At 54.9% G+C, this 25,638-nt stretch overlaps 1 protein-coding gene across 1 annotated transcript; it reads left to right on the top strand.

Moving 5' to 3' along the window:
- Nucleotides 1-398: 398 nt before the first annotated feature.
- On the top strand, nucleotides 399-24,598 carry SEMA7A (semaphorin 7A (John Milton Hagen blood group)). The gene is made up of 14 exons (XM_011382071.2): nucleotides 399-632; nucleotides 14,849-15,000; nucleotides 15,524-15,565; nucleotides 15,855-15,947; nucleotides 16,155-16,239; nucleotides 16,361-16,471; nucleotides 17,111-17,250; nucleotides 17,864-18,048; nucleotides 18,965-19,073; nucleotides 19,167-19,365; nucleotides 21,841-21,965; nucleotides 22,171-22,325; nucleotides 22,541-22,602; nucleotides 22,928-24,598. The coding sequence occupies exons 1-14, from the start codon at nucleotides 461-463 to the stop codon at nucleotides 23,287-23,289; spliced, it is 1,992 nt and encodes a 663-aa protein (XP_011380373.1). The 5' UTR covers nucleotides 399-460; the 3' UTR covers nucleotides 23,290-24,598.
- The last annotated feature ends 1,040 nt before the right edge of the window (nucleotides 24,599-25,638 follow it).

The raw sequence follows: 25,638 nt of genomic DNA, 5'->3' as shown, positions 1-25,638 counted from the left end.
CATGCAAGCCATCCAATCTATCCTCTGAGAACCACAGCCTTCAGGGGCCATACCACTGAGCTGGCCATGAGCGAGGTTGCCTGGTGGTAGACTTTTCTGTTCCCTCGGAGAGGTCCTCTCTGACTTCTAGGCCAACACTTTCACGGGCTGGGGGAGTGGATCTGAGGCCCTGAGAGGGGACCAGGACTGCTGCGGATCACAGAAGACCACAAGTCTGCCTCGTTCGCGTCTGCCGGGGTTCTCCCGTGGAATTGTCGGGGAAGGGGTGGCGAACATTCCGCTGGAGGTGGACAGTGCACCCACGTTGGGCAGCGCAGAAGCGAGAAAGGCTGAGAGGGGCGGGGGAGGGGCGGGGTGGGGTCAGGCATTTGACTCCGCCCCTTCGTGCTGGGATCAGCCTGCTGTCGGGTGCTGCTCTTTCAGTCTGGGCTGCTCGCAGCTGTCGCTTCCCGGCTGCGGGATGTCACCGCCTCCACCCGAATGCGCCGCCCTCGGCGTCCGGGGCGCTCGCATTCCTGGCCCGGTGGTTCGGTCCGGGCTCCCGCTGCGGCTGCTACTGCTGCTGCTTTGGGCGGCCGCAGCTACCCAAGGCCACCCGAGGAACGTACCCCGCATCTCCACTGTCTGGAAAGGTAGGTGGAGCCGCGCGGCCGGAGGGGCGCGGGAGCCCACGCCGCGCGGGGCGGGTGCGGAGTGTGTGGCACAGGAGCGAATGCGTAAGCGTAGCTCTGCGGGTCCCGCGCGATCCTCACAGGGAGCGTGCGGGTCTGGATGAGTGCGAGTGTGCAGTCTGGCTCACCGGAGCTGCTGAAATGCTGCGGGGAGCGAGCGGAGGTGCCGGAGCCCTGGCTAAGTAGCTCCAAGTCTGCCCGCAGCCGAGAGCCATAGCGCAGGGGCGCAGGGGAGGGGAGCGGGCCCCTCTCTCCGCCCAAGGCGCTCTTCGTCCGCTAGCACCGGGGCCTCTGTGCAGGACCCTTACTCCCGCCAGGACCCTTTCCCACGTTCTCCTTCCTGAGCTGCGGGCTCCGCTGTCACGCGGGGCGCAGGCTGGGCCAGAGAGGGGGGCGCGGACCCCTTGCCGCCGCCGCCGCCGCCGCACTCTGGCTGCGGGAACAAAGACCCCGCTGCCTAACCCCCGCCCCCGCCTCGGCCCCGAGCATGGGCCGGGTAAAGGGTCGGGTACCCTATGGAGAGCTGGGACTTAGTGCGGTGCGGAGGCTTGGGGCATCTGGGCGCTGCCTCTGCAGTGCCGGCACCGGCCGCTCCCCCCCTTGTCCGCACGTGGCAGTTTTCACCAGGAATAGGTGCTAGCTTGGGGGACAGTGCCTGTTAGGTGGGGCGTGGCCGTTAGGACCCCCCCTCAGGCGGTAGATGTGGGACGGGGGTGCAGCTTTTAGGCCACAGTGGTGTGTGAACCTGAAGGACCCGAGTTTTCCCCAGGAGCACCTCAGTTTCGACCCCTGTACAATGGATCAGAAAGCCGGCGAGGTGGGGTTCGAGGCTTTTTGCCCTGGGGGACTGAGTTCCTCTACACTGCGTTGCACACAAATGCTTACCGTCCCCAGGACAACTGGGTTCTCTCCCCAAATTTGCCGGGTTTGCGGCCCCTTGTGGTGGTGGACATGCGGTGGCGGTTGGGGGGACTCGTCAGGTCTGGTCCTACCAGGAGCCCTTTGATGCCTGAGGTGATTTGCAGGGATTGCCAGAGCCTGAGCATTATCTGGGGCAGGTATTCTTAGCAGAGAGAGCGGGAGGAAACCCACACATCACCAGTGGCCTGAACTGCAGCTGCAGCAGAGGGAATGTGACTCCTCCAAGGTCACTGGGCAACGTGTGAGCTCACAGTGCCGACAGGGTCTGATCTGGCACAGGATGAGTGCTAATACTGGTTAGGGAGGGGAGAAGGATTCAGGCAGTTTCTTGGCCATGAAGGAGAAACTCTGGGAGCCAACTCTGTTACCCAGCCCCAGGTATTCTTCGGGGGAGTGAAGCAGGGCAACTGAACCTCTAGTGGTCTATTCATGGTGGACACCTCCAGCCCAGGCTTCCTCTGCCTTTCCAGCATCTTTGCCTTGCTTCAGACCCCTTGGCTGCCCTGGGCAACAGAGCATTTGGGCCCCCTGAAGGGGATAAATGGTCATATCAGAGTGTTCTAGAATCTCCCTCTGCACCAAACCCCTTGCATTTGGCTCTGTTTGCCCCATCCCACAAGTCTTTTCAAGACTCTTACCCCTAACATACTTAATGCACATCCATTTCTTAGCACTCAATGTGTGTACCTCCCCATCTTAGGCACTTAGTCTCTCCACCCCGAGGCTACTTAAAGCTGCTTTCATTTCTTTCACGCTTTCAGAGCTCCCGACCCAGCTCTACCTCTTTCCCTTGCATGAAGTTCACTAGTGTCGCCGCACTGGCTGGGCCCTCTGCTTGGTAATACACTAATGACCCCCTGCTGGGGTCTGCCAGCTGCTCACCTGTCTTGTCCAAGGGCAGTCCGTAGTCTTTTTCACCAGTGCCAGGCACCCCACTGGCCAGACAGACCCTGCCATCCACCTGTCCCCCAGGACCACCAGCTGGTGATGGTATGCCTGGCTGACAGCTGTCTTCTATTTCCTGTGGGGTGACACATGGCAGTCGGACAGGAATGGGCTTGGGCAGAGCAAACCCTGAAGTGCGGTGAGAGGAGGACCCTCCCGGCCTTGCTGTAGTATAGGCCTAGGTCCCTGTCTACCAGTAGGTGTGGGGAGGAGGATGGCCTTCAGGAACAGCTAGATCAAGGCTAATGGTTGTTCTGGAGCCACTTTTCTAAAGCGTCAAAGGCCGGAGTTTTGTTTTTAAGCCAAGACAGGTGTGAGGACTGGAAGAGGTATGAAGGGTTCTTTGTCATTTATTTTCTGCTTCTTGTATCTCTAAGCCCTAGGGAGAAATTAGATCAGGGAGTTCTGGGAGGGTCCTAGCCTGTACTTGTCCAGGGAGGTTGAGGCTTCTCTAGCCTGTTGAGTCCTGGCCTAGAGCAGCTCTGGACCAAGAGAGATATGCCAACACTGACCTGCTTGTAGGCTCTTGTTTCTGACCCTCAGAGCTCACCAGAACTGTAAGAACTCTGGAGTTTATCCCCTGAGGGCTGTCACTGACACATGGGATGTGACTGTTTGGGCCTGACCTTCCTGCTAGCAGGGGCTGGAGAGGAGTGAGTTACAGCAGGTGAGGACAGGAGGTTGGCATGCCTGTGGAAGCTGTGCACCCCTCTCCCATTCTATCCTCAGTTGGAGGAGATGCAGAAGCCCAGGAAGGACCTGACCCCCAAGGTCAGAGGTGAGCCAGCCTGTCTGCTTGAAAAACAGAGCCCAGTGTTTAGTCTCCACCTGCCCAGCTTGGTCTGCCTCGCCCTTGTCCAATTAAACAACAGGATGTTATTATTGACTTGGAGGCTGCTGGGGGAGCCATTATGGAGCTGTTACCCAGCACAGGGGTTGTTGTCACCTCCTCCAGGGGATGAGGTCACAGCTCAGGCTCCCCAAGCATCAGCATTTCCAGTGGAAATCCTTGCCTCCTTGGGGACTTAGATGAGTTCCTCCCCTTCATGGTTTACCTCCTTGCAGAACGGAGACGGAGGAGGTGGGGAAGTAATTCTCAGGAGGAGAAGGGGGATTCCTAAGCTGAGAGAGGCTCAGTGATGTCACTGGGAGCTTCCTATTAAGCTCTGTGGCCCCTCTGTCCTGAATAGTGAAGGTTTTGAGAGCAGGCTGGAGTGGGGTGGATACTTGCAGGAGCCCAAGATGTGGTGTAGGGTGTGGGGGAAAGATGGCAGATTGGGAGCCTGGTTCTGGTCCCAGCTTGATTTTATGTGTGACTCTGGGCAAAGGCAAGCCTTTTTCTGAGCCTCAGTTTTCTTAAATGTCCAAAGTGGTTGGAGGGAGGAGTTTATACTTATTAGAGCACTAATCCCCTGAGATTCTTGCCCTTCTGGGATGGGCAAAGGCTATAGTGGCCCATTTAAATTTTAGCTGTGAGAAAAAATTGAAACCTGGGAAGTCAGGAGAAATCTTCGGAATTCGAGTTATTTATTTTTTTCTCTCCTAAGCAGAAGGCTGACGATCAGCTGGAAGCAGTGGCTTATTGGTTTGTGGCTTCAAGTGTGGACATAGTAATTCAACATTTTTCACACTGGATATTTTATGGGACCAACCTTGTGCTGGTCCTGGGGTTGTGCTTGGGGATTCAGGGATAAGAAACTAGACAAGTCCATAGACTTCTCAGTGTAGATACAGAAGCAGGCAGGTCAACCTGCAGTTACAATGAAATATGGCAGATTCAAATATGGCAGAGGGCAGCTGTGGAGTTGAGGAGGTACCTAACTCAGTCTTTTCTATCAGGGAGGGCTTCCTGGAAGAGGTGGTAAGCCAGGATGGCAGGAGAAGCAGGAGCCAGCTGGGGTAGGGGAGGGACAGGAAGAAGCACCCAGTGTGACAGGATTTCAGACCCCAAATCTTGGACCATGGAGAGGAGGAAGTGATGAATAGGGGACCCTAAGGGAAGACATTGAGTTAGCCTTGGCCTCTGTGTTCCAAGAAGGTTTCTTGCAGGAGGGGACTTCTGAGTTTGGCCACCTGACCCTCCACAGCCAGCCCAGCAATGGGAAGGACCGTGGCTGTCAGGACAGGTCTCCCCAGTGTCACAGTTCACTGATGGGAAGCTGAAGCTGGGTTTTAGGGCACCAGGGCTTTCTGCCTGACGCCATAGGTAGGGGTTCTCTAGGTGAGGAGGTCTGTCCTTCAGTAGAGACTCTCCATAGGAGCGAGGGAGCTTCCGAGCACCAGCCAGGCCCTGCTGGCTGGGGGAAGGGCAGATACCCTTCCTCTGACCAACTTCCCCTTCTAGGAACCTTCACTTCCTTGGGATGGGGAGGGTAGATCACTCTCTGGGCTGGGAGAAGGGTCTAGGGGGAGGGCCAGGCCTGGACCCTTAATATGATGGTAGGAAGCAGAGACTCACTCAGCCCAGGGAAAGGAATCCAGCTGCTTGCAGGGGCCAGTGGTGAGAGTGGGTAGCTCTCATGTTGAGAACTGGGGCCCCAGCTGACATCATGTCCTCTTGCCTTGGCCCCATGAGCTGTCTGTTTCTGTCACAGGAGTGACAACACTTCCTCTACTCTGCTCCATAGCTGGAAAGCTTCCCCTTTTCTTGGTTTCCTTTTTTGGCAAGGCCTGTCTGCCCTAGAAGCCTCCTTTCTCTTAGGGTGGGGGAGAAAGAGGTCCTCCTAGAGCATAGACACCCCGCTCAGAGAACATGGGCTTCCCTCTTCCCTAGCCAGCCCAGGCCATGAGGGACCAGGAGATCCATCCCCTCCCTGCCCCCTATAGTATGGGAGCAGTTGTCTCCCTTCAGTCAGTCTCTAAGCTCTTTATTCCCCCAGCCTTGACCCTAGCCCTTCTTTGTTTCCAGGACTATGCCCTGGTCTCTGTGAGGCCCCTCCATCCCTCTGTGTCACTGTGTTGAGCGGTCCTCCTAGGACACACAGTGATGGAGCTGCCGTTTTCCCCAGTCCTACTTGGTGGTGTGGCTCTACTCCCACTTTATCTCTCACACTTCCTCCCTCACCATTCCCCGGCTCCCCACATTTTCCTGACTCAAGGTCATTGCCCTGCTGTTCATCCCCTCCTTGTACTCTCCTCCTCTTTTCTTCCAGTGCTATCTCACTTCCTCCAAGGAACCTTCTTGGATGACTCCAACTCACATGGCCTGACGGGACAGTTTAGGATGTCAGAAAAAAATGTCAGAGATCATCTGGGCCAACCACTAGGTCCACAGATGAGGAAACTGAGGCTAGAGATGACAGAGACTGGCCCAAGGTCATCCAATGAGATGGGCATAACTGGGACCAGAGCCGTATCTTCTGTCCGACCCTGAGCCTGGCCTCAGCTCTTGGCCTCCGTCTACTTGTTTGTCTGCCTTCATGCTCTGTCCACAGGCTTTGGGCTCCCTGAGCCCCTTTCCCCCTTGGCTAACTCAGCTGAGCTCAAGTTCTTCCTGTCCTGGCATTCTTTACTCTCAGGATCCCCACTGGCTATGACCTTCCTCCCTTCAGGACCTTAGATTTGGGCCAGCTTGACACACCTCTTCTGGCTTTTTCCTCAGGTCAGCTGGCCTCAGGGGTCTCAGGGGCAGGTTGATCTGTGTCTCCGCTTGGGCTAATCTGGGTTTAACCCTCATGGCAGCCTGGGATTAGGCTGATCCCACGTACCTCCTGCACCCTCTGCTTCCAATCAGGGGTTTAGGCTCCGCGCCAGCACTCCTAGGGCAGCCCTCATTGTGGCAGGCAGCTAGCCCCTACCCCTGTGCCTAGGTCTGTGTTCAGCCCCTCTGGGGGAGAGAGGAGAAGCCTGAGTCTGTCCTTGGGGAACACACAGGTGCCTGCTGCCTGTGATTAGGGAAGGCACCTGGGGAGGTCAGAAAGGACCAGTAGGTACAGCCAAAGACTGTGATGGGGTTGTACAACTAGGGAAGACTTCCTGGGAGAGGGGGAAGAGCCAAGATAGGGCCGGGGGCTAGGACATGGGTTGGAGTAGAGTTCGGCACTGAGTGCTGTGCATGTTTGTCTGACACCAGGGTTTGCCTTACCCTAGTCCTGCCCCTTCCTACTGTCTCATCTGCCCCCACTTGTCTAGCCCTGGCCTTGGCTTGGCCTGGAGACCATGAAGTGAGAGGAGGCCTGGCCTCACCTTCAGGACTCCACACCAGACAGTGTAATCTGAAAGAAGATATGTGCCAGATGGTGTATAGCACAAGGTCAGAGGGAGGACAGAGCAGTGAGGGTTGGAGCAGTCTGGAACACTTCCTGGAGCCAGGAGGATTGAGCCTACATCTTCAAGGACAGGTAAGACCACGTGCACAGAAAGAAGGCAAGAGGACAATCAGGAGAAGGAAGAGCAAGAGCAAAGGTGTAGAGAGGGGATGGAGCCATGGCAGAGGTGGGCAGAGGTGGGGTGGGCCTTAACTACCAGCTAGAGGAGATGGGTCTTGCTGGGACAGGCAGTTGGGAGCTATGGTGGGCTCTTGAACTGAGGAGCCAGAGGTGGAGGCGAGTGTTTTTTTTGTTTTTTTGTTTTTTAAATTTTTCAATTATACTTGACAGTCAATGTTATATTCATTTCAGGTTTAAAGCATAGTGGTTAGGCATTTGTATAATTTATGAAGTGATCCCCTTGATAAGTCTAGTACTCACCTGGCACTATACATAGTTATTACAATATTATTGACTATATTCCCTATATTGTACTTCACATCCCTATGGCTATTTTGTAGCTGCCAGTTTGTATTTTTTAATCCTTTCGCCTTTTTCGTCTAGCCCCCAACCTCCCTCCCACCTGGCAACCATCAGTTTGTTCTCTAAGTTTCTTTCTGTTTTATTCGTTTTGTTTTTTAGATTCCACATATAATTAAGTGACATCATATGGTAATTGTCTTTTTCTGTCAGCCTTATTTCACTTAGCCTAATATCCTCTAGGTCCATGCATGTTGTCACAAATGGTAAGAATTCAATTTTTTTATGGCTGAGTAATATTCCATTGTGTGTGTGTGTGTGTGTGTGTGTGTATATATATATATATACACGCACACACACACACACAATATATATATACGTGTGTGTGTGTGTATATATACATATATATATACACACACACACACACACACACGTATACATATATATATACACAATGGAATATTACTATATACATATGTATATGTGTATATACATATATATATACTACCTCTCTTTTATCTGGTCGCCCACCAGTGGACACTTAGGTTGCTTCCATATCTTGACTATTGTAAATAATGCTGCAGTGAATATAGGGGTGCATATATCTTTTTGAATTAGTGATTTGGATTCCTCTGGATAAATATCCAGAGTATTTATTGCCGGCAGTTCTATTTTTAATTTTTTGAGAAACCTCCATACTGTTTTCCATAGTGACTGCATCAATTTGCAGTCCCACCAGCAGTGTAAAGGGTTCCTTTTCTCCACAGGAGGCGAGTGTTTTTGGCCAGTACTGGCTGGTGGGAACCTCGCTGGGCAGATGGTAAAGAAGGGTTTGCGAGCATACCTTGTCCTTTGCTGTGGTCTGCCCTCTGTGAAGAGATCTCAAGACTTACCTTCCCCTTTAGTCATGCTGGTCAGCACTCAGTGCTGTGCTGCACTCCACATCGGGCCTGCACACCCACACTTACTTATTATACACACTCTGCTTAGGACATCATGGATAGAGATCAAGCCTTCATTGGCCAAGTGACCTCTGACCAGGCTCTACCCTCGCTGGGCTTCAGTCTGTTCATTTGTATGGGAGGGGCTGGCCTGGAAGCTTCCAAGTGTCCACAGTGTTATAAGCGTAGATCCCAGAATCAATCTGCCTGAGTGTCAACCTCTAGTCTACCACTTAATAGCTGTGTGATCCTGGGCAAATTACTCAACTTCTCTGTGTCTCGCTGCCCTCATCTATAAAATGAGGATAATAAGAGAACCCACCTCATAAGAGTTCAGTGATGATTAAATGAGTTAATACGTCAAAAAATCAGAATAATTCCCAGCACATAGTAAGCGCTATGGAATGATTAGTTGGTAAGTAGAGGTACTGTTGTCATTGTCATCCTCCTCCTCTTTTGGCAGCTCGGTTTTCTGATGAAATGCAGCCTCGGCAGCCTGGCTCCTACAAGCTAAACTCTCTAGCTGGCTACACTCACTGGTTGCCCTTGCACTGATCTCCTCGCCCTCCCTGCTGGCTCAGGCTAAGGCTGAGCTGGGAACCTTCTGTTTCTCAACAGTCTTCCGTCCTGCCTTACTTGGGGTGGACTAGCCATCTTCTGCCCTCTCCCCTACCTGTGCCCGGGCTCTGGGCTCAAGGACAGGCCCTGCACCTCTGCCTGTCCTCTCCTTTGAAGGAGACACCGGCTCACTCTGGGCCTTTGAGAACCTGCTGGGCTGAAGAATGGATAGAAGGTGGACTGGACATAGTGTGCATCCTGGGCTTCCTGCCTTCCCTGGGCTTGGAGGCTTTCTGCTCAGCTGGGTCTCAGTGCCAGCCTTCCCTCCCTGAGCCCCCGAATCTGGCTCAGCCCAGCCCCACCACAGCTTGCTGTCCAGCTCCCCTTACCCGCATCTGCTCTCCCCACCAGACAAGCATTCTGGTCCTTCAAGCATAGTGGCTCAGGGCAGAGAGCACACAGCCTTTGCTGGCTTGGAAGGGCCTTAGTTTTCCTGTCTATAAAATAGGGATGCAGACTCTTGTCATGCCTTTTTTGCATGGTGGTTGGGGGATTTGGTGGGCTAGTCGTTCGAGGCAGATGAGGATTTGACGTCTGCTGCCTCCACCTCTAGAAAGCCGTCTCTGACTTGGCCAGCAATCACAATCCTACACTTCCCCAAATCAACCCAGATTGTTTTGTAATTTGTTCCAAGAATGACGGTAGGTCATAAAACCTAGACCTTAACAAGTACCAGCCCCTCTGATCCACAGAGGAGGAAAATGAATTCAGGAAGGCTCAGCCCTTGATCATGGTCACAGCCAACCAGACTTCCAGCTGCCAAAAGGAGCACAAGGCTTCTTGGAGCCAGGGCTGAGCCCACATGTGAGATATGTTCCCCACCTACCTACTGCTGACCTTGAGGAGCTCCTCAGCCCAGTACACAGCTCCTTGTTCCCTCACTGATAAGGAAGTGCCGACCTCTCACTCCCTGTGATCGAAGTACCATATCAAGGGCCTGCCACCCGTCCAGCACACGTCTCCACCCCTGCCAGGCAGCTGTCTAGAACCTTGTCCTGCTGAGTGTCACCAAGACCCCAACAGCAACCACAGCTTCTCCTTAGCATGGGCTGGTGCCACTTGGAAACTGGGCTTCTAGGTGTGAGGAGTGGCTTCTCATACCCTTGTCCTTGGCCATATTGGGAGAAACAAAATTAATGAAACATTTGTTCCTTTGCTTCCTCCACCCCAGTGGGAAGGTTTCCCTCCATTGCTCTGATGCAGTGCTGAGTTCTGCCATTAGTTGCTCTTTTGAGTTTAAGGTTTTGGTTGCTAAAGGCCCTTGAAGATCAGAGTCCCCCACCAGGAAGGTAGGTAGGTAGGTGATTCCCATCAAGTTATCAGCTTAGTGACTTATCACTTAGTGGGGAGGGGGAGGGTGGAGAGCCAGAGATGATGTTGGGAAGTGGGAAAAATGTGATATACAACTTTTGCAAATCCAGAGGCTCTCAAGGAAGCCTAGGATGTGGTCCTAAAGGGCTGAATCTGGCTGCTGGATACCAGAAACCCTGAGCTGTGGCCTGGCCCTGGCCCTGCCTCCTTTGCTGTGTGCCTTTGGCCAGTGGCACAGCCTCTCTGGCCTCCATGACCCCTCAGCACAATGACTGTTCAGATCCCTTCCCTTCTACCTTGACCTATATGATGCGGGTTCCCAGGAGTAGAGAGGCTGCAGGCTAATTCCTTGGCCCCACGTGGGCCTTCCCTCTTATCTCTGCCAGCTGCATGGTAGACGAGGATGTGAGGTGGGCCTGGTGATGAAAGATGAGGTGCAGCTGTGGGAGGAGGCTCCTGCCAGATGTGGCTGGGTCCCCATCCAGAGATGGGTTGGCTCCTGCCTCATGCCTGGGCCTCCCTGGCTGCCTGACTCAGGAATTTCCTCAGGTGTCTATATTCCTGCCATTCTCAGAGCCTGCCTCAATGCCCACTTTCAAAGGACTCCTTGAGGTTAGCATTCAAGACCTGTTGGGTCAGTGGGTCAAGTTGGAAGGCTGTCCTTGCCCAGACCAGACCATGGGCCCTACCCCTTTTTGCTCCCTTCAGGGACAACAATATCCGCCACCATTCCAGCCTCCACTCAACCCTCCGCTTGGGCTGCCCTCTTTCACAAGCAATGAAGATATGGGGAAAGCGATGACTAGATGCTAGGGACAGCACCCAGAGAGTATGAGAAAAGGAATGATGTTCCACTAGGCAGGCCTGCTTGAGGAGAACTCACCCTATAGAAGTCCAGACGTCCCAGTCTGTTGATCCCTGGGACAGTGGTGGGAGGGTGGGGGGCACAAGAGCAATCAGCTCTGATTTGTTCCAACAGGATCAGAGCCCCATGGATATTCCAATTTGGGGGTTGTGACTAGGGAAGATTGCGTCTCACACCCTGCCATCTTCTTGACCCTTATCCTGGCAGGGCCTGGGCCAGGGCCTTGCTGGTCCTATCACTGTTAGGAGAGTGGGGACTCAGAGAGGGCCATGAAGTCTGGCTGGGTATGGGGCAGCCTGAATGTGCCCTTCCTTGGTCTACAAAGAGCAAGGATTGGCTCAGAATCACATGGGGTTGGGGGAAAGGATCTTGTGCCTGGCTGCCTCTGGGGCCATGCCTGCCTATGTGCCCTTAGCCCCCTCCCCTGCCCGAACCCTTGGTTATTCTGGGAGCTTTTAGCTACCACTTAGTCAGCCACTAATGCGTCAGGCTGGGGAGTGAGGGGGGAGACACGGTGCCAGACGGTGCTCCTTTTAGACATCCAGGATGGGAAGCAGAGGGAGCTGGGCAGGCAGGGGAGTGGGGAGGTAGGGGTGCTGGAGGAAGGGAGGCTTTCCAGGTCCTGGCCCTGCTCCTAGGGAGGAGGGGCAGCACTGGAGACTGATGGGTAGTGGTCGATGTATCCACGGGCTGCACCACCACCCTTCCTGCCTCATACATGGGCCTCAGTCCACCTTCCGGATCTTCTCTGATTGGGTATCAGACAGCTTCCCCACCTTTGCTTGGGCTATTTCTCCTGCCTGAAATTTTCTTTCTGCCTGTTCTTAACCCATCTAGCTTTGCTCTGTCTTCCCCATCTCTTTGGACTCATAAGGAAGCAACAAGATGCATTTAGAGATGTGGCACTTGCTCCCTTGGCAGGGCCTTTTTAGGGGCAGCCCTTGGCCTTTTTCAGCCCCTACAGGGTTGGAGCTTCGAAGGCTACCGCTTCCTGGCCTAGCTCTCTCCATGTTGGTGCTATGGATTCTGGCCCTGAAAGCGTGGTGGTGCTGCCTTCACTTCCAGGCAGCCCTCCTGCCCCTGAGCCCCCAGCCCCCGCTCCTGCCGACCTGAACAAAGCTTCCTTTCATGTATTCATCTAGCTGCTGCCGCTCAGACACTTCCCCCCGGCACAATCAGGCTCTTTGAGGGCCTCCAGCCGATGTGGGAGCAGGGCTGGGGCTGTGGTAGAGAATGGGCCAAGGCCAGGACCTGGGGCCGGGCTGGTGCCATCGCTCCCATACACAATACCAGGCGCAGAGCCCCGAGGGGCGGGAGCCTGGGGGTCAAGGGAGGCAATGCTCCTGGGCTCCTGTTTGTTCTTCTGGGGCCAGCAGTCCCTGCCTCCCCCACACCCAGATGCTGCAGCCAGGGTTTGAGGGCAATAGGGCTCAGGCTTACAGTTCTATGCAGGACTGTCTTGGCCCTGGTGCTGCAGCCCCCCAGAGTGGCAGCCCTCACCCTCCATGTTCTCAGAAGTTATGTGTGAGCAGCCCTAGGGGCTACACCTAGGCAGTTTTATTTGAGCATTGTGGAGGCTTGCTTCGGCGTAGCTGTCTCATCCCTCCAATTGGATCCCAGGCTAGGGCTGGTCTCCCCCTCAGACCTTGCTCTTCAGGGCCTCTCTCATCAGGCTTGACACCTCAGAGCAGGGTTCTGTCTTCCCCATTAGACTAGACTCCCCAGAGCAGGACTGCAACCCCCAGGCAAGGGCTCCATTAGGGCCTCCTCCACGGCTCCTTTCCAGGGACTAGCGCTACACACTGGCTGTGGCCTTATTGCCTGTGCTGGCTGAGGTGACTGATGGAGTGTTGGGGCTCCTCCCCTTTGGCCTCTGCTGGTGGCGCCTGGGGAGGGAGGGGACGGGGTGGGGAGGGGGAGGTTGTTCAGGTCTCCTTCCCCAACCCAACATCTCCAGATGCAGACACACAGCTTTTCCTGGCCCCTGGCTGGCTAGGGGAGTGGAAGGGGAGCTCAGATTGCTGACAGTCTGGATCATGGGCTGGGCTCTGGGCTGTGGGATGGTGGCTGCTGCTTAGGCTTTGGGTGAAAGGGGAGCTATGGGAGCTGAGTCAGGAAAAACTTGTGTCTTTAGGCTGCTGACCCCAGCACTCTAATTTTACCACAGCTGGAAAGGAGTGGGAGCCGGGGGTCCTGAGACCTGCCAGCCCTGCCCAAACCTTGGCCGGCACCCCAACCACCACCTAGCACACACAGAGCTGGGTGCTGGGCCCCTGCCCTGCACAGCTGGTACTGATGGAGAGTGAGGTTCAGGGTACAGGGAGGCTGCTTGGGCTGTTTGTGGTGTGGCTGAGGAGAGCCAGGTAAACCGAGGGCAGTGAGCTCAGCACTTTTCTGTAGTCCACAGTGCTGACATCTCCCTGAATGCTCCTGAGAACCCATACTCAGTCTGGATGAGCCAGTCTGTCCTACATCCTAGTGTGACCTTGGCTGGTATGTTTCCCAGGGGCCGTCAGTTTCTGCCTTTGCAGTGAACCAGGCCATAGCTGAGGTGGGGTGCAATACCCCATTTCTGGGGTGACTCGGCCATACAGAGATGTATCTTACGGAAAAAGGAATGATGATGTGGATTGCATGGTATATCACATTCCTTGCCCCGTTGAATGCAGAACCAGCAGGAGTGTTTCAGATGGCAGCAAGAGGGCTTTGGGGCAGACTCAGGAAATGGCAGTTCTTTTCTGTCTGGGCTTGAGTGTGTCCTGCTTGGGTGTCACTGCTAAGCTATCTGCCCCTGGGTTTGCTGCAGCCAAGTAAACAATGGTCAGGCCGAGTTCCTGGGTGAGGCTTCGGGATGGTCGGAAGTGTGGGAAGATGGGAGCTGTGGGTGATTGCTGGGGGCAAAGCCACAGGCTGTCCCATCCCTATAATTTAGTACTGCAACCAGGACAACCTCAGCAGTGTCACCGGAGATGAGACATCTTCTCCCTGGAGGCGGTAGCTGCAGACAGTTTCCTTTTTGGGCAAAATTGTGCTGGTCAGCCCTTCTGGTTAAGGACCAGGATGTGCTCTGTGAAGGGCCCTCTGTCCCAGAGTTGCTGCGGAGGGAGGGTAGAACTTTACACCTGGGGCAAGCTTGCACCTCCATGAAACCAGGCCACAGTGGTCCAGGCCACAGCCCAGCTGCACGCAGGAGCTTAGGCTCAGGTTCAGGGTTTACCACTGACCATGTGGCCTTGTGCTGCCCCTTGTCTGTACTTTTGCTTTCTCATCTGTGAAATGGTTGGGAATAGACATTTAGATTCCTTTCCAGCTCTGATCTAAGTTGACTTTTTGAGGGCCTGGGGTGGAGTCCATAGGAGGGGTTGGAGAGGGTTTCCTGAAGGACGGAATAGGGTTCTGAGCAAAGCGATTCCTGGGAACCTGAACTCTAAGTGGGGTGCTTCGAGACCCTGCTACCTGCAGGGGGTAGAAGTAACTGCTTGCTCTGTCCTGGGCAACAAAGAGCCTCACAGAGCAAAGCCGAAAGGCCCTGGTCCCAGCCCCTTAGGAACAACCAAGTGTGTGTGTGTTGAGGGGAGCTCTTCTCCCCAGAGGTCCCTAAATCCTGCTCCTACCCTGAGTTTCACATATTGTAGGGTAGGGGCCATGGCTTTGGGGTGAGGACAGCTGTTTGCTAGACTCCACCAGGGGACCCCTTTCTTCTCCCGCCTGTAACTCTGAGTCCTGGCACTGCCCTAGCCCAGACCCAAGCTCTAGTTACCAGGCGGTTGCACGTGTGCCTGAGACAGGAGACTTGATCTTTCTGCCTAGGGCCCAGCCTCAAGTTTCTGCCAATTGCCTCCTCCTCAGGCCGCACAGGGAAGGACCAGGTGGAATTTGGCTCAGCAGAGCCACACACAGTGCTTTTTCACGAGCCAGGCAGCGATTCTGTATGGGTGGGTGGACGCAGCAAGGTCTATCTCGTCAACTTCCCCGAGGGCAAGAACGCCTCTGTGCAAACGGTGAGCCTGGGCCCTGCCTCCTGCTTGGCCCCATTTCTCTCCTTATCTCCCCTCTGGCCTTGGTGAGAGAACCTCAACAAATCCGGGGGAGGGAACTGGCATTTCTTCCTAAACTGGTCCATCCCCCATTATATCTTACAAATGGTCCCTGGGGGAGGCTCCTTAAAGGTAGTCCAGATGGACATGGGTGTTGGGCAGTGTGGAGCAAAGCCTGGCCAGGTGGGTAGTGCTGATGGGGGAGGTCTATGCAGGAAGCTGGGCTCCAGAACCCCGTGGCCCAGGTCTTCTGAGATCTCTGGGCTGGCCTTGAGCTCTGGGCTGGCCCCTGAGCTCTGGGCTTGGCTCCTGGTATCAGGCCGAACAGCCTGTATGATCTCGGGTGAATCACTCACCACCTCAGAGCCCTAGTCACTTACCTAAAATATAAAATGAGCTTGTCCTGAGGGTACATGGAAAGCAATTAGGGGACATCTGGCACCTGGCAGAGTGAACTAATACTTTCCCTTCCCACCTTCCCCCATAGGTGAACATTGGTTCCACGAAGGGGTCCTGCACAGACAAGCGGGTGAGTGGGGAGAGGGAATAGAGAGGGGAGGCTGGGCTCCGTGGAAAAGGAATGCGAGTCTGAGAGTCTGAAGAAGGAGGCATGGCCCTGCCTTAGGGTACCCAGTTTGAAGGGAGACACAGCCTCTCTGAGGCCCCTGTGTCCTTCCTCTGTTCTTGCGGGGTTATGCCCTCCTTGGAGGCTGCCTCCTATGTTTAGCCTTCTGAATCCTTCCCCAAGACTGAGAGTTCTAGTGCTAGGCCTGCCAGGACCTCCACCCAACCTCTGTTCTTCCCCTTCTTCTGGGCAGGACTGTGAGAACTACATCACGCTCCTGGAGAGACAAGGTGATGGGCTGCTCGTCTGTGGCACCAATGCCCGGCGCCCCAGCTGCTGGAGCCTGGTGAGAAGGCCCCTCCCCATATGCTTGGTCAGCTCGCCCTTGTCTGGGTGGGCTTCTGCCCCCCATAGTTAGAAGGAAGTGGAGCGGACTGGCCTCACCTTGTATAGAATTCCCAGGAGGACAGGGACCCTGGCTGGGAAGCTGGTGCCTATGGCAGGCAGTGATGATAGGATTACATGGCTGTCTGACCCCCTCGACCTCCCCCAGGTAAATGGCACTTTGGAGTCGCTTGGTGAGAGGAGAGGCTATGCTCCCTTCAGCCCGGATGAGAACTCCCTTGTTCTGTTTGATGGTAGGACTGTGGCTGCCCTGGGCTGGGAGTGGGTGGTCAGCTCCATGTTTGGTGGCCCAGGCCTGGGGAAGGGACTTCAGGAGTTGTCTGCCCTTACCCATGCCCCTCCCACCATGCCCAGGGGACGAGGTATACTCCACAATCCGGAAACAAGAATACAATGGAAAGATCCCACGGTTCCGGCGCATCCAGGGTGAGATCGAGCTGTACACCAGTGATACCGTCATGCAGAGTGAGTAGGCTCCAGCTGGACTGGAGTGAACCCGGGGGTGTGAATGCCCTGGCAGCAGATGGGAGCCTCATGTTCCCTGGGAGGGCTCCCCAAGGGCTGCAGGGGCCACAGGCCAGTCAAGAAAGTGACTGAGAAAGTTGGCCTGGCAAGGAGCAGGGGAACAGCAGAGGCAAAGATGCAGAGGCAAGATGGGACTGACATACTCTGGGAACAAAACAGAGGAAGCCCCAGACCCAGTGTGAGGTCCCTTGGAGTCATAATGTATCCCCGCTGAGCTCATGTGGGCGTACAACCCCCTCCCTCCTCATTATGGCTCTGCCAATTAGGCAGAAGTGACATAAAAGCCCCCAGGGACCTTCCCACATAAAGGCCCCCAGGGACCTTCCCCCAGTCCCCAAGCATGAAGTCATTGCTCCTTCGCCAATGACATCTTTGTAGGGAGAGAGCAAAATAGGTATGGGGCAGGGGTACAGAGTTTCAGGCCCTTGGAGTATTGGGCTTGATGTTCTAAGTTTTATTCCAGGTCTGATTTGCCCCAGGTTTGTTTTTGTAGACTCCGAAGGTATGCAGGGTTAGAGAGGGCTCCTCACCCCGAGCAGGCTCCCTGGCCTCACACTAATTCGAATGTGTCCCTGGCAGACCCACAGTTCATTAAGGCCACTATTGTGCACCAAGATCAGGCCTACAATGACAAGATCTACTACTTCTTTCGGGAGGACAACCCTGACAAGAATCCGGAGGCTCCTCTCAACGTGTCCCGGGTGGCCCAGCTGTGCAGGGTAAGTGGATGGCTGAGTAGGATTGAGTGAGCGTGTGAGTGCCTGTGTGTAAATGTGCATGCATGTTTGTGTGAAGTATGTGAAATGTGTGAGTGAGTCTGTATGTGGGATTGTAGGAGTAAATGCGTGCGCAAGAGTGTCCATGCATCTGTGAGTAGGTAAAGATGGTTAAACTTATGTGCATGCGTGATAGTGTGCAAATATGTGTAGTCATGTGAGAGTGTGTATGAGTATGTGTGCAAATATGAAAGTGTTTACGTGTGTGTTACCAGTGCGAAGGTGCTGGGGTGTGCGAATATGTCACCTGTGTGTGTGTGCATGTGTGAGAGTGGGTAAATGTGTGTCTGAGCCCATCTGCTCTGTGGGGATGGACCCAGAGCCCTCACCCTGCAGGTGCCTACTGCTGGCCCTATGCCCTGGGTCAGCCAGGCCTTATGGCTGGAGCCTGGCCCAGGAACCGGGCCCGAGTCATGGGGCATCTCTACCTGGTCCCCTGGCAGGAACCCGCCCTTTTCAGAGCCTCCCTTCCTTCCCTGAAGCTTGAGTGCTAGCATTCTTGGCAGCAAGTGTGTAGTGAGTGCTGAGGGGCCTCCTTTCCCCACCACTCTTCCAGGGAGACCAGGGTGGTGAGAGTTCGCTGTCCGTCTCCAAGTGGAACACCTTCCTGAAAGCCATGCTGGTGTGCAGCGACCCCACTACCAACAAGAACTTCAACAGGCTGCAGGATGTCTTCCTACTCCCTGACCCTAATGGCCAGTGGAAGGACACTAGGGTCTACGGCATTTTCTCCAACCCCTGGTGAGTGACCCTCATCCTGGGGCTGGGGGCTGACGTTGGTTACATGTCCAGCAGGGATTGGAGGGCTTGGGCCCTGTCATGGGGCTGGCTGATGTGGCATGAGCAGGGACTGCAGGCTCAAGGGCCAGGACCGTTGCTGGGACTGGGGTAGGGGGACAGTCAGTGCTCAGGGAGATGTGTGTGCTGGTGTGTTTGTGAGTTTGTACACGTGAGTGTGCATGTATGTATTGTATGCACGCTCATGGCAGTGCCTGTGCTCGCATGTCTACCAGCTGTGTGCTTAGAGTGGGTTCTAGGCCTTGGGAATAAAGCTGCTGAGGCCTCTCAGGGTGCTGCTGGGTGCTATCACACCTGCTCAGGCACTGCCTGCGCCTGATAATTCACACCTCTTAATCACTCTCATTGATTGAAAACAAGGCAGGCAAAAGTGTTGGGTGTGTTTTCGGGGAGTGGAGGTGGGCAGGGTAGGGAACCCAGGACCCTGCTCTGTGGCTTCTGTGTGGATGGATCCAAGTGGTCTGGAGAGAGACCAGGGTCTGGCCTCCTTGGGTGTCAGCATCCTGCAGCTGTGCCCAGAGAGGTAGGAGGATTGCACATAGGGGACCCCCTCTGGTCCTGGGGCTGGCCTCCGAACTCAGTGATCTTATGGCAGAACACAGGTTGTGGTTTTAGACTGCAACAGAAAGAAATTAGGTTGAACTTTTTTCCCTCCCTCTTGCCTGCAACGGTGTTTGGCGATTCTTATTTTAGACGCTGGACTTGGTCCCAGGATTGTCCCTGCCTTCATGGATCTCACAGGCCGGGAAGCTTGGTTAGAAGGCTGTAGTAGTGCTCTGTATGGTGCTGGGCTGGCCTGGGTGAGTAGAGGTGGGTGGGTCCTGGGCCTCCCACTGAAATGGTTTCTGTGATCCCCCAGGAACTACTCGGCTGTCTGTGTATATTCCCTTGGTGACATTGACAAGGTCTTCCGCACTTCCTCGCTCAAGGGCTACCACACAGGCCTTCCCAACCCTCGGCCTGGCAAGGTAAGCAGTGACACCTGCCATGACCCAGGCCCTGCCCTCCCCTGACCTAACTCCCCAGCCACCCACTGACTTGGGCCTGCTCTCCTTGTTCAGTGCCTCCCAGACCGGCAGCCGATACCCACGGAGACCTTCCAGGTGGCCGACAGTCACCCTGAGGTGGCACAGAGGGTGGAACCCATGGGGCCTCTGAAGACTCCACTGTTTCACTCTAAGTACCACTACCAGAAAGTAGTTGTCCACCGCATGAAGTCCAGCCACGGGGAGATCTTCCATGTGCTTTACCTAACCACAGGTGAGGGACTACCCTGTGACCAGCACCCCCCATCTGCTTTGTAAAAATGGATATGAAAGGTATAAAGAATAATGTAATTAACATCTGGTTGGATCTTTATACCTGGAAGGAAGAATTAAGTGACTAAGAGCTGTCAGGGGTTAGTTCGGCTGTGAAAGAGTCAGGCAGAGAGGGCTTCCTGGAGGAGGTGGGGACAGAGGGAAGTGGGGAAGGCATCCTAGGATGGGAGAAGAACAGGTGCCAGGATTCAGAGGCAGAAATGTGATGAGTCTGAGCAAAGTTAGGTGCAGCTTTGGTCCAGATGTCGGACTCATGAGCAGGAAGAGATGTGGAAGGTCAAGAGGAAGGATCTGGTTACTGGGTGTCCTTTGGACCTCTGCCAGGTGAGAGGAAACATTCAATGTGATATGCAAAGAATTTAGTGAGATAGGAGGAAGGACTTGTAGAGGGCAAAGCTTTTGCAGAGTCTTGCAGAAGACTGCAGGGACTCTTCTACAGGAGGCTTCTCTGGGGAAGCAGGGTCTCGCTGACCCCAGAAGCTGAGTAGAACCCTGGGGAATGCCCCTGCATTCCCGGAAGCCACTGCATGAACACACCAGCCCTGAGCTGGGTTTATAGCAGCTTCCTGGCTCCAGCTATGGACAAAGGGGGCTCCTAGGAACGAATGTATTGGTCAGTGTAGCTGCAGATTTTCCTTGAGACCAGGCAGTGGTGCCATCAGAAAGGGTAGTGTCTCCCCCAGGTGCCTAGCACCTCTGGGGCCACACAGTCCAGGCCTCAGGTACCCGCTCCCACCCCCATGTGACTTCCTGCTGTTGCTTCATTTTGGGGTTGTCTCAGGGCCACGGTGGCCTCGCCAGTTTCCCTGGAGCAGGGCCTGATTTCTGGGTCCTGAGACCACACCTCCTTATTCCTCCATTCATCCTGGCTGCACCCATGGGCCCCTGTCCTTGCTCTGCTCCAGCAGTGGCTGGACTAGCAGTTGCAGTCAGCCAGGGGACAGCAGGGCACTGGGGTGCAGGAGAGGAGAGGTCATACGATGGGGGACTGGGAGCAGTAGTCAGGATAGGAAGGCTGGGGAAGCTGTGGGCTCTCTTCCTGCAGACCTGGGAGGCAAGAACACTTGAGTGATGAGGGCAGTTGTCTTTTTCTCCCTGAGGGCCATTAGAGAGACCCCATGTGGGAGCCTGAAGCAAGAAGAATTGGGGCTGGATAAGAAATAGAGCTTTCTGAGCCCTCTGCAGAGAATGGGAGGCTCTCACAACCGGGAGAAGCAATGGGAGGCTGTCACCATGCTGCTATGGAAGGAGGTGAAAAGAATGTGACTGGGCTGGGAGCTTGTCAGGCCAAAGAAGCATCGGACCACATTCCAGTACCTGCGAGGGCAGTCACAGAACCAAAGGAAATGTCCTAGGCAGGCAACCATCCCATTATCTGACTGTTATTTTGGGGCAAGTGATGCCCTGAGGAATTGCGAGGGTGGGAGAAGGAGGTAAGCTATTTTGGAAACTGGGACAGCAAGTTAGGTGGGATTGGGAGGACCCAGGGGTCAGGATACCCATTAGTTCCCAACAGGTGTTGATGGAGAGAGCACTGACCTTGAAATCAGGCAGCCTCGTATGTGACTTTGGGAATCCGTATGTGGAATCTAAGGTCTTTTTCAGATTGAAGATGTTATAAAAATCTAAAAATCCCCTAAGATTAAATACAATGTGGAGTCCTGAATTGGATTCTGGAACAGACAAAGAACACTAGTGGAAAAACCCGTGAAACCCCAGTAAAGTCTGTAGTTGAGTTAATAGTACTGTACTGCTCAGTTGTGAAAAATGTGCCAGTTACATAAGATGGTAACAGTAGAGAAAGCTGGGTGAAGGGTATACAAAAACTCTGCTATCTTTGCTTTTTTTTTTTTTTCGTAAATCTGAAATTATTCCAAAATAAAAAGTTTATTTGAAGAAAACATGTTCCCAAAGAGCCCAGGAGGCTGGGAAGTTATGGAAGAAGCTGAGAGAGGGGTGGGGTTCTGACATCTCTGGGTTGCAGTCACCAGCTGTGTGACCTTGAACAATTGCTTAGCCTTTCTGAACCTCATTTCCTTATCTGTGAAGTGGGGAAGATAATACCCACGACCGGGAGTGTGGAGGGTTGAACGAGGTAATGCTAATACGTGTAGTGGGTTTAGCACGGTACTTGGGCATGCAGGACTGCTGCTTCCGTTGTTCATGATCGAGCTTCCCCTGGGCCTTGTGGAGCCCTGGTCTAATCTTGGAAACTTTCTGGGCTGCCCTCCGGCTCCCACATTCCTCCCAGTCATGCTTTCCTTGTCACACCTCACCTCATCCTGTGACCTTCGCCTGGCTATGACTTCCCAGCACTCCCCCACCCATGCCTTTCCTGGGCAGTCCAACCCAGAGGGAAGCTGCCTGGCCTGGAGATGGGACTCTTGCTCTCTAACCCTCTGCTCACCCCCCACAGACAGGGGCACCATCCACAAGGTGGTGGAGTCGGGGGAGCGGGAGCACAGTGTCATCAACATCATAGAGATCCAACCCTTCCGCCATGCGACCACCATCCAGGCCATGTCACTGGACGCTGACCGGGTGAGCCTCCCCACCCCCACCCCTGCCCCTGTGGGGCTACCCAGTGATGGCCAGCTGAGGACAGAGCTTCATTGCATGTGATTTGCATGTCGTTTTCAGAGCCTCTGGGCCCCGGGCCTACCAGGCAGACGGCCTTGGCCTGGGGGTTTAGGACTCAGTGTTGACGGCGAGGCCCTGGCCTGACCTAGTTCTTTTCTCCTTCAAGCGGAAACTGTATGTGAGCTCCCAGTGGGAGGTGAGCCAGGTACCCTTGGACCTGTGTGATGTCTATGGTGGGGGCTGCCACGGCTGCCTCATGGCTCGAGACCCTTACTGTGGCTGGGACCAGGGCCACTGTGTTTCCATCTACAGCCCCCATAGGTATGTTGGCCATGATCCCGATCCCTGGGAGAGGGTGGACACAGGAGTAAGGTAGACATGGGGGATGTGGACGGACTGCAGGAGGTGTCGGTGCTGGGCCATTCTGGCCAGACCTTCCTCTAGGTGAACACCTTGGCAGATACTGGGGTGGGGAGAAGGACAGAGAAGGGCCAGGTGGCTTGCTGTCTACTTAGCCTCTCTCCTTTCAACTTCAGGTCAGTGTTGCAGTCCATTAATCCAGAAGAGCCACACAAAGAGTGCCCCAACCCAAAGCCAGGTACCTGATCTGGCCCTGCCTGGGGCCTAGTCCAGTGAGGGTGGTACAGCCATGCCCTCATTGCCCTGTCTGAGAAAAACGTGGTCTAGTCCTGGGAGCCCCATGCAGATGGGGCAGGACAGTCCTGTGGAGGGAGCCCCCTTGCTGTAGGGGTGGTTGTGAGAATGGTTGGTGAGGGAGGCAGGGGAGAGAAAAGAGACTGGGCCCTTGTTTCCCTGTGTTCATTTAGAAGCCTTGGCCTTGGAGGCCTGGTCAGTAGGGGAGGACACAGCCTGTCCTGGGAGCCCTAGGCCCCTCCTCACGTCTACCTTCCCATCCCCTCCAGCGGAGGCCCCACTGCAGAAAGTCTCCCTGGCCAAGAACTCACGCTACTACCTGAGTTGCCCCATGGAGTCCCGCCACGCCACCTACAGGTGGCGCCATGGGGAGAAGGTGGAGCAGAGCTGCGAGCCAGGTCACCAGAGTCCCAACTGCATCCTGTTCATCGAGAACCTCACGGACGGCCACTATGGCCACTACTACTGCGAGGGCCAGGAGGGGTCCTACCTCCACAAGGCTCAGCACTGGCAGTTGCTGTCTGAGGATGAAGCCAAGGCTGAGCATCTGCTGGGCCGAGCCCAGGCCCTTGTGGCCTTCCTCTGGCTGGGGGTCCTGCCCACACTCGTTCTTGGCCTGCTGGTCCATTAGGGCCTCCTGGGGCCGGGCATGCTGCATTCTTCCGCAGCCCCAGAGCACTAGAAAAGTCACACCCAGAGCTGCCCTGCCCAGGAGCTCCTTGCCTGCCACTGCTTCCAGGGGGACTGCGTAGCCCGATGGGGAACACCAGGCCTGGAGATGGCCAGCAGCGGGCAGCTGCTGGGCCCAGGTGGGGCGTGGGCGGTGGGGTCTGGAGAATGAAGGAGCCGACTGTGAAGCTGGGACATCGATGGTGCAAGACTTTATCTTCTGGAGACTATTTTTCAAGAACTCAAACTGGACCAAATGTAGTGATGTTCTTGGCCTAAGAGCCTGTGGGCCAGAAAGGGGTTGGGGAAAGTGAGCTGGAACCTCGTCTCTGGACCTTTGAGCTGAGGCCTGAGTCCTTTTGGATTCTCTGTACCCAAATTGCCCCCTCATCTTCCCTCCTGCCATGGCCAGGGGTGGCTGGTGTTCCCGCAGGCCCAGGGCTGCCCTCTGTGGCCCCCTTGCCAGCTCTGGGTCCCACTAAGGCAGCCTCTTTGCATGTTTATTGAAGGATGTTTGCTTTCCGGACGGAAGGACGGAAAAAGCTCTATTTTTATGTTAGGCTTATTTCATGTATAGCTACTTCCGATTGCATCTGTATGAAAATACCAAAACTACATGCTGGGGGTGGGGTGGGAGAGGGAGGGGCTGGGAAGGAATGGGTTATGGGGGGTCCCAGTGTGAGGCTCCTGGAATGAGATAAGAGTCCAGGGACGTGGTGGCATGGGTTTGAGGAGATGGCATGAGCTGGCTCTGCCCCGGGAGCCCAGGCTGAGGGAGATGTTGTCTAAGCCCCTGGTTCGGGGGTGGTTATGGGAGGGGGTGGGTGAGGGAGACAGGGGAGAATGAAGGATAAAACTGAGCCCTAGGTTCACACGTTCATTTAGAAGGAGTCAGGTCCTCAGGGGGAGGTTCCAGGACTCTGCCCTTGGTATTGGGGGTTGGGGGGTGGGGGGACCCTCCCCTCCCCTCAGCCCTCTTCCCCAGGGGCTGTGCTTCCATGCTCCTAGCCTCCCACCTTCAGCTCAGGACATGCTATAACTTAGGCTAAACTGTGAATTCTGGTGGGGACAGCCTGGGCCAAGCTCTCTAGGTGGGTGGCTCTGTCCCAACCCTGTCCAAGTATTTCAGCAGAGAGCTGGGCCTTCTCTGCCATGTTTGGCCAGCCCAGGGCAGGGCCTAGGGCCTGTGGCCTTCCAGCTTTGGCCCCTGCATCTCTTCTCAATGCACTTTAATGATGTAACATATTACTAATAAACAAGCTATTTATTTACCTGTGCTTGCTCCTTCCCTTCAAAGCCATTCTTGTCCGGGGGTGAGGGTGAGGGCTCCTGTTTATGACTGTACTTCCTGCCTCTGAACATCACATACCCTCTCACTGGTCCTTTCCTTAGGGCCTTGGAGGGGTGGACACGCTCGGCAGGGGTTCCAGCTAGTGAGAGGCAGGAACGGGATCTGAACCCATAGCTCCTGAGCAGTGCAATGCCTACCACGCCGTAAACCTTGGTGCCCAGACAGCTCCTGTACCCCACATCCTCTCCTCATCTCAGGAGCTGGCCTTTCCCCCTTCCCAGCCTCCACCTCCCATACTTAGCCAGAGGCTTGGCCTGGCCATGCTAGACACAGCTTCAGGCCTTCCTGCCTCGAGGGGCCCCTTCTGAGGGGAGAGCTAATCAAATATGACCTCATGGGATAAACCTGTGGTGATAAAAGTACGTGTGCAAGAGGCTAGAGGACTGCAAGAGGCAGTGCCTGAGTGGGGGTGAGGTACTTATTCCAGGCAGGGCGAGGGGTCAGTCTGCATGCAGAGGGCACAATGGGGCAGGGTTTTGTGCTAGTCTGGAGTTTGGCCTTTCAACCCCAGGACAGTGAGAGGGCTGGGGTGGGATTTGTGCCTTAGAAACTCTTGAATTCCCTCAAAGAGAAAGCAAATAGATTTTAGAACCCAGAAGGATATGTGAAAAGGAGCTTATGAGGCTGGGATGGGATGTGGGGAGAGGAGTTAGAGACTGTTCAGGACTAGGAGTAAAGGGGGGGCCAGATGTCTCCCAGATACCTCGTGCCATCTTCTCCCCTCTCCTTTCTTCCCTTCTCGCCAGCCCCTTGCAGCAGGGACTGCTGGAGAGGGGAATGTGGCAGTGGAATTTGGGACAGCACCCTCTCTGAGTCTAAGCTCGGCTTCTGGGCAGCTCTAGCAGATGCCGCAGAGCTGGAATAGGCCTAACCCACCACGCTGTCCTTTAGTTTGCCCTGTGTTCTCCTGGGCCAGCCCTGTGCCAAAGATTCTGCCTGGTTCTTTTCTCTCTCACACCC

This window comes from Pteropus vampyrus, unplaced genomic scaffold, assembly GCF_000151845.1.
Source record: "Pteropus vampyrus isolate Shadow unplaced genomic scaffold, Pvam_2.0 Scaffold462, whole genome shotgun sequence".
Taxonomy (NCBI): domain Eukaryota; kingdom Metazoa; phylum Chordata; class Mammalia; order Chiroptera; family Pteropodidae; genus Pteropus; species Pteropus vampyrus.
This window is presented reverse-complemented; position numbering and strand designations above follow the sequence as displayed.

Bases quoted from the DNA above. Each gene is read 5' to 3' on its own strand.
- SEMA7A (XM_011382071.2), top strand. From the start codon at position 461: ATGTCACCGCCTCCACCCGAATGCGCCGCCCTCGGCGTCCGGGGCGCT. The intron at 16,472-17,110 runs GTGAGTAGGCTC...TGTCCCTGGCAG, and splicing joins CAGTGATACCGTCATGCAGA to ACCCACAGTTCATTAAGGCC. The intron at 21,966-22,170 runs GTGAGCCTCCCC...TTCTCCTTCAAG, and splicing joins TGTCACTGGACGCTGACCGG to CGGAAACTGTATGTGAGCTC.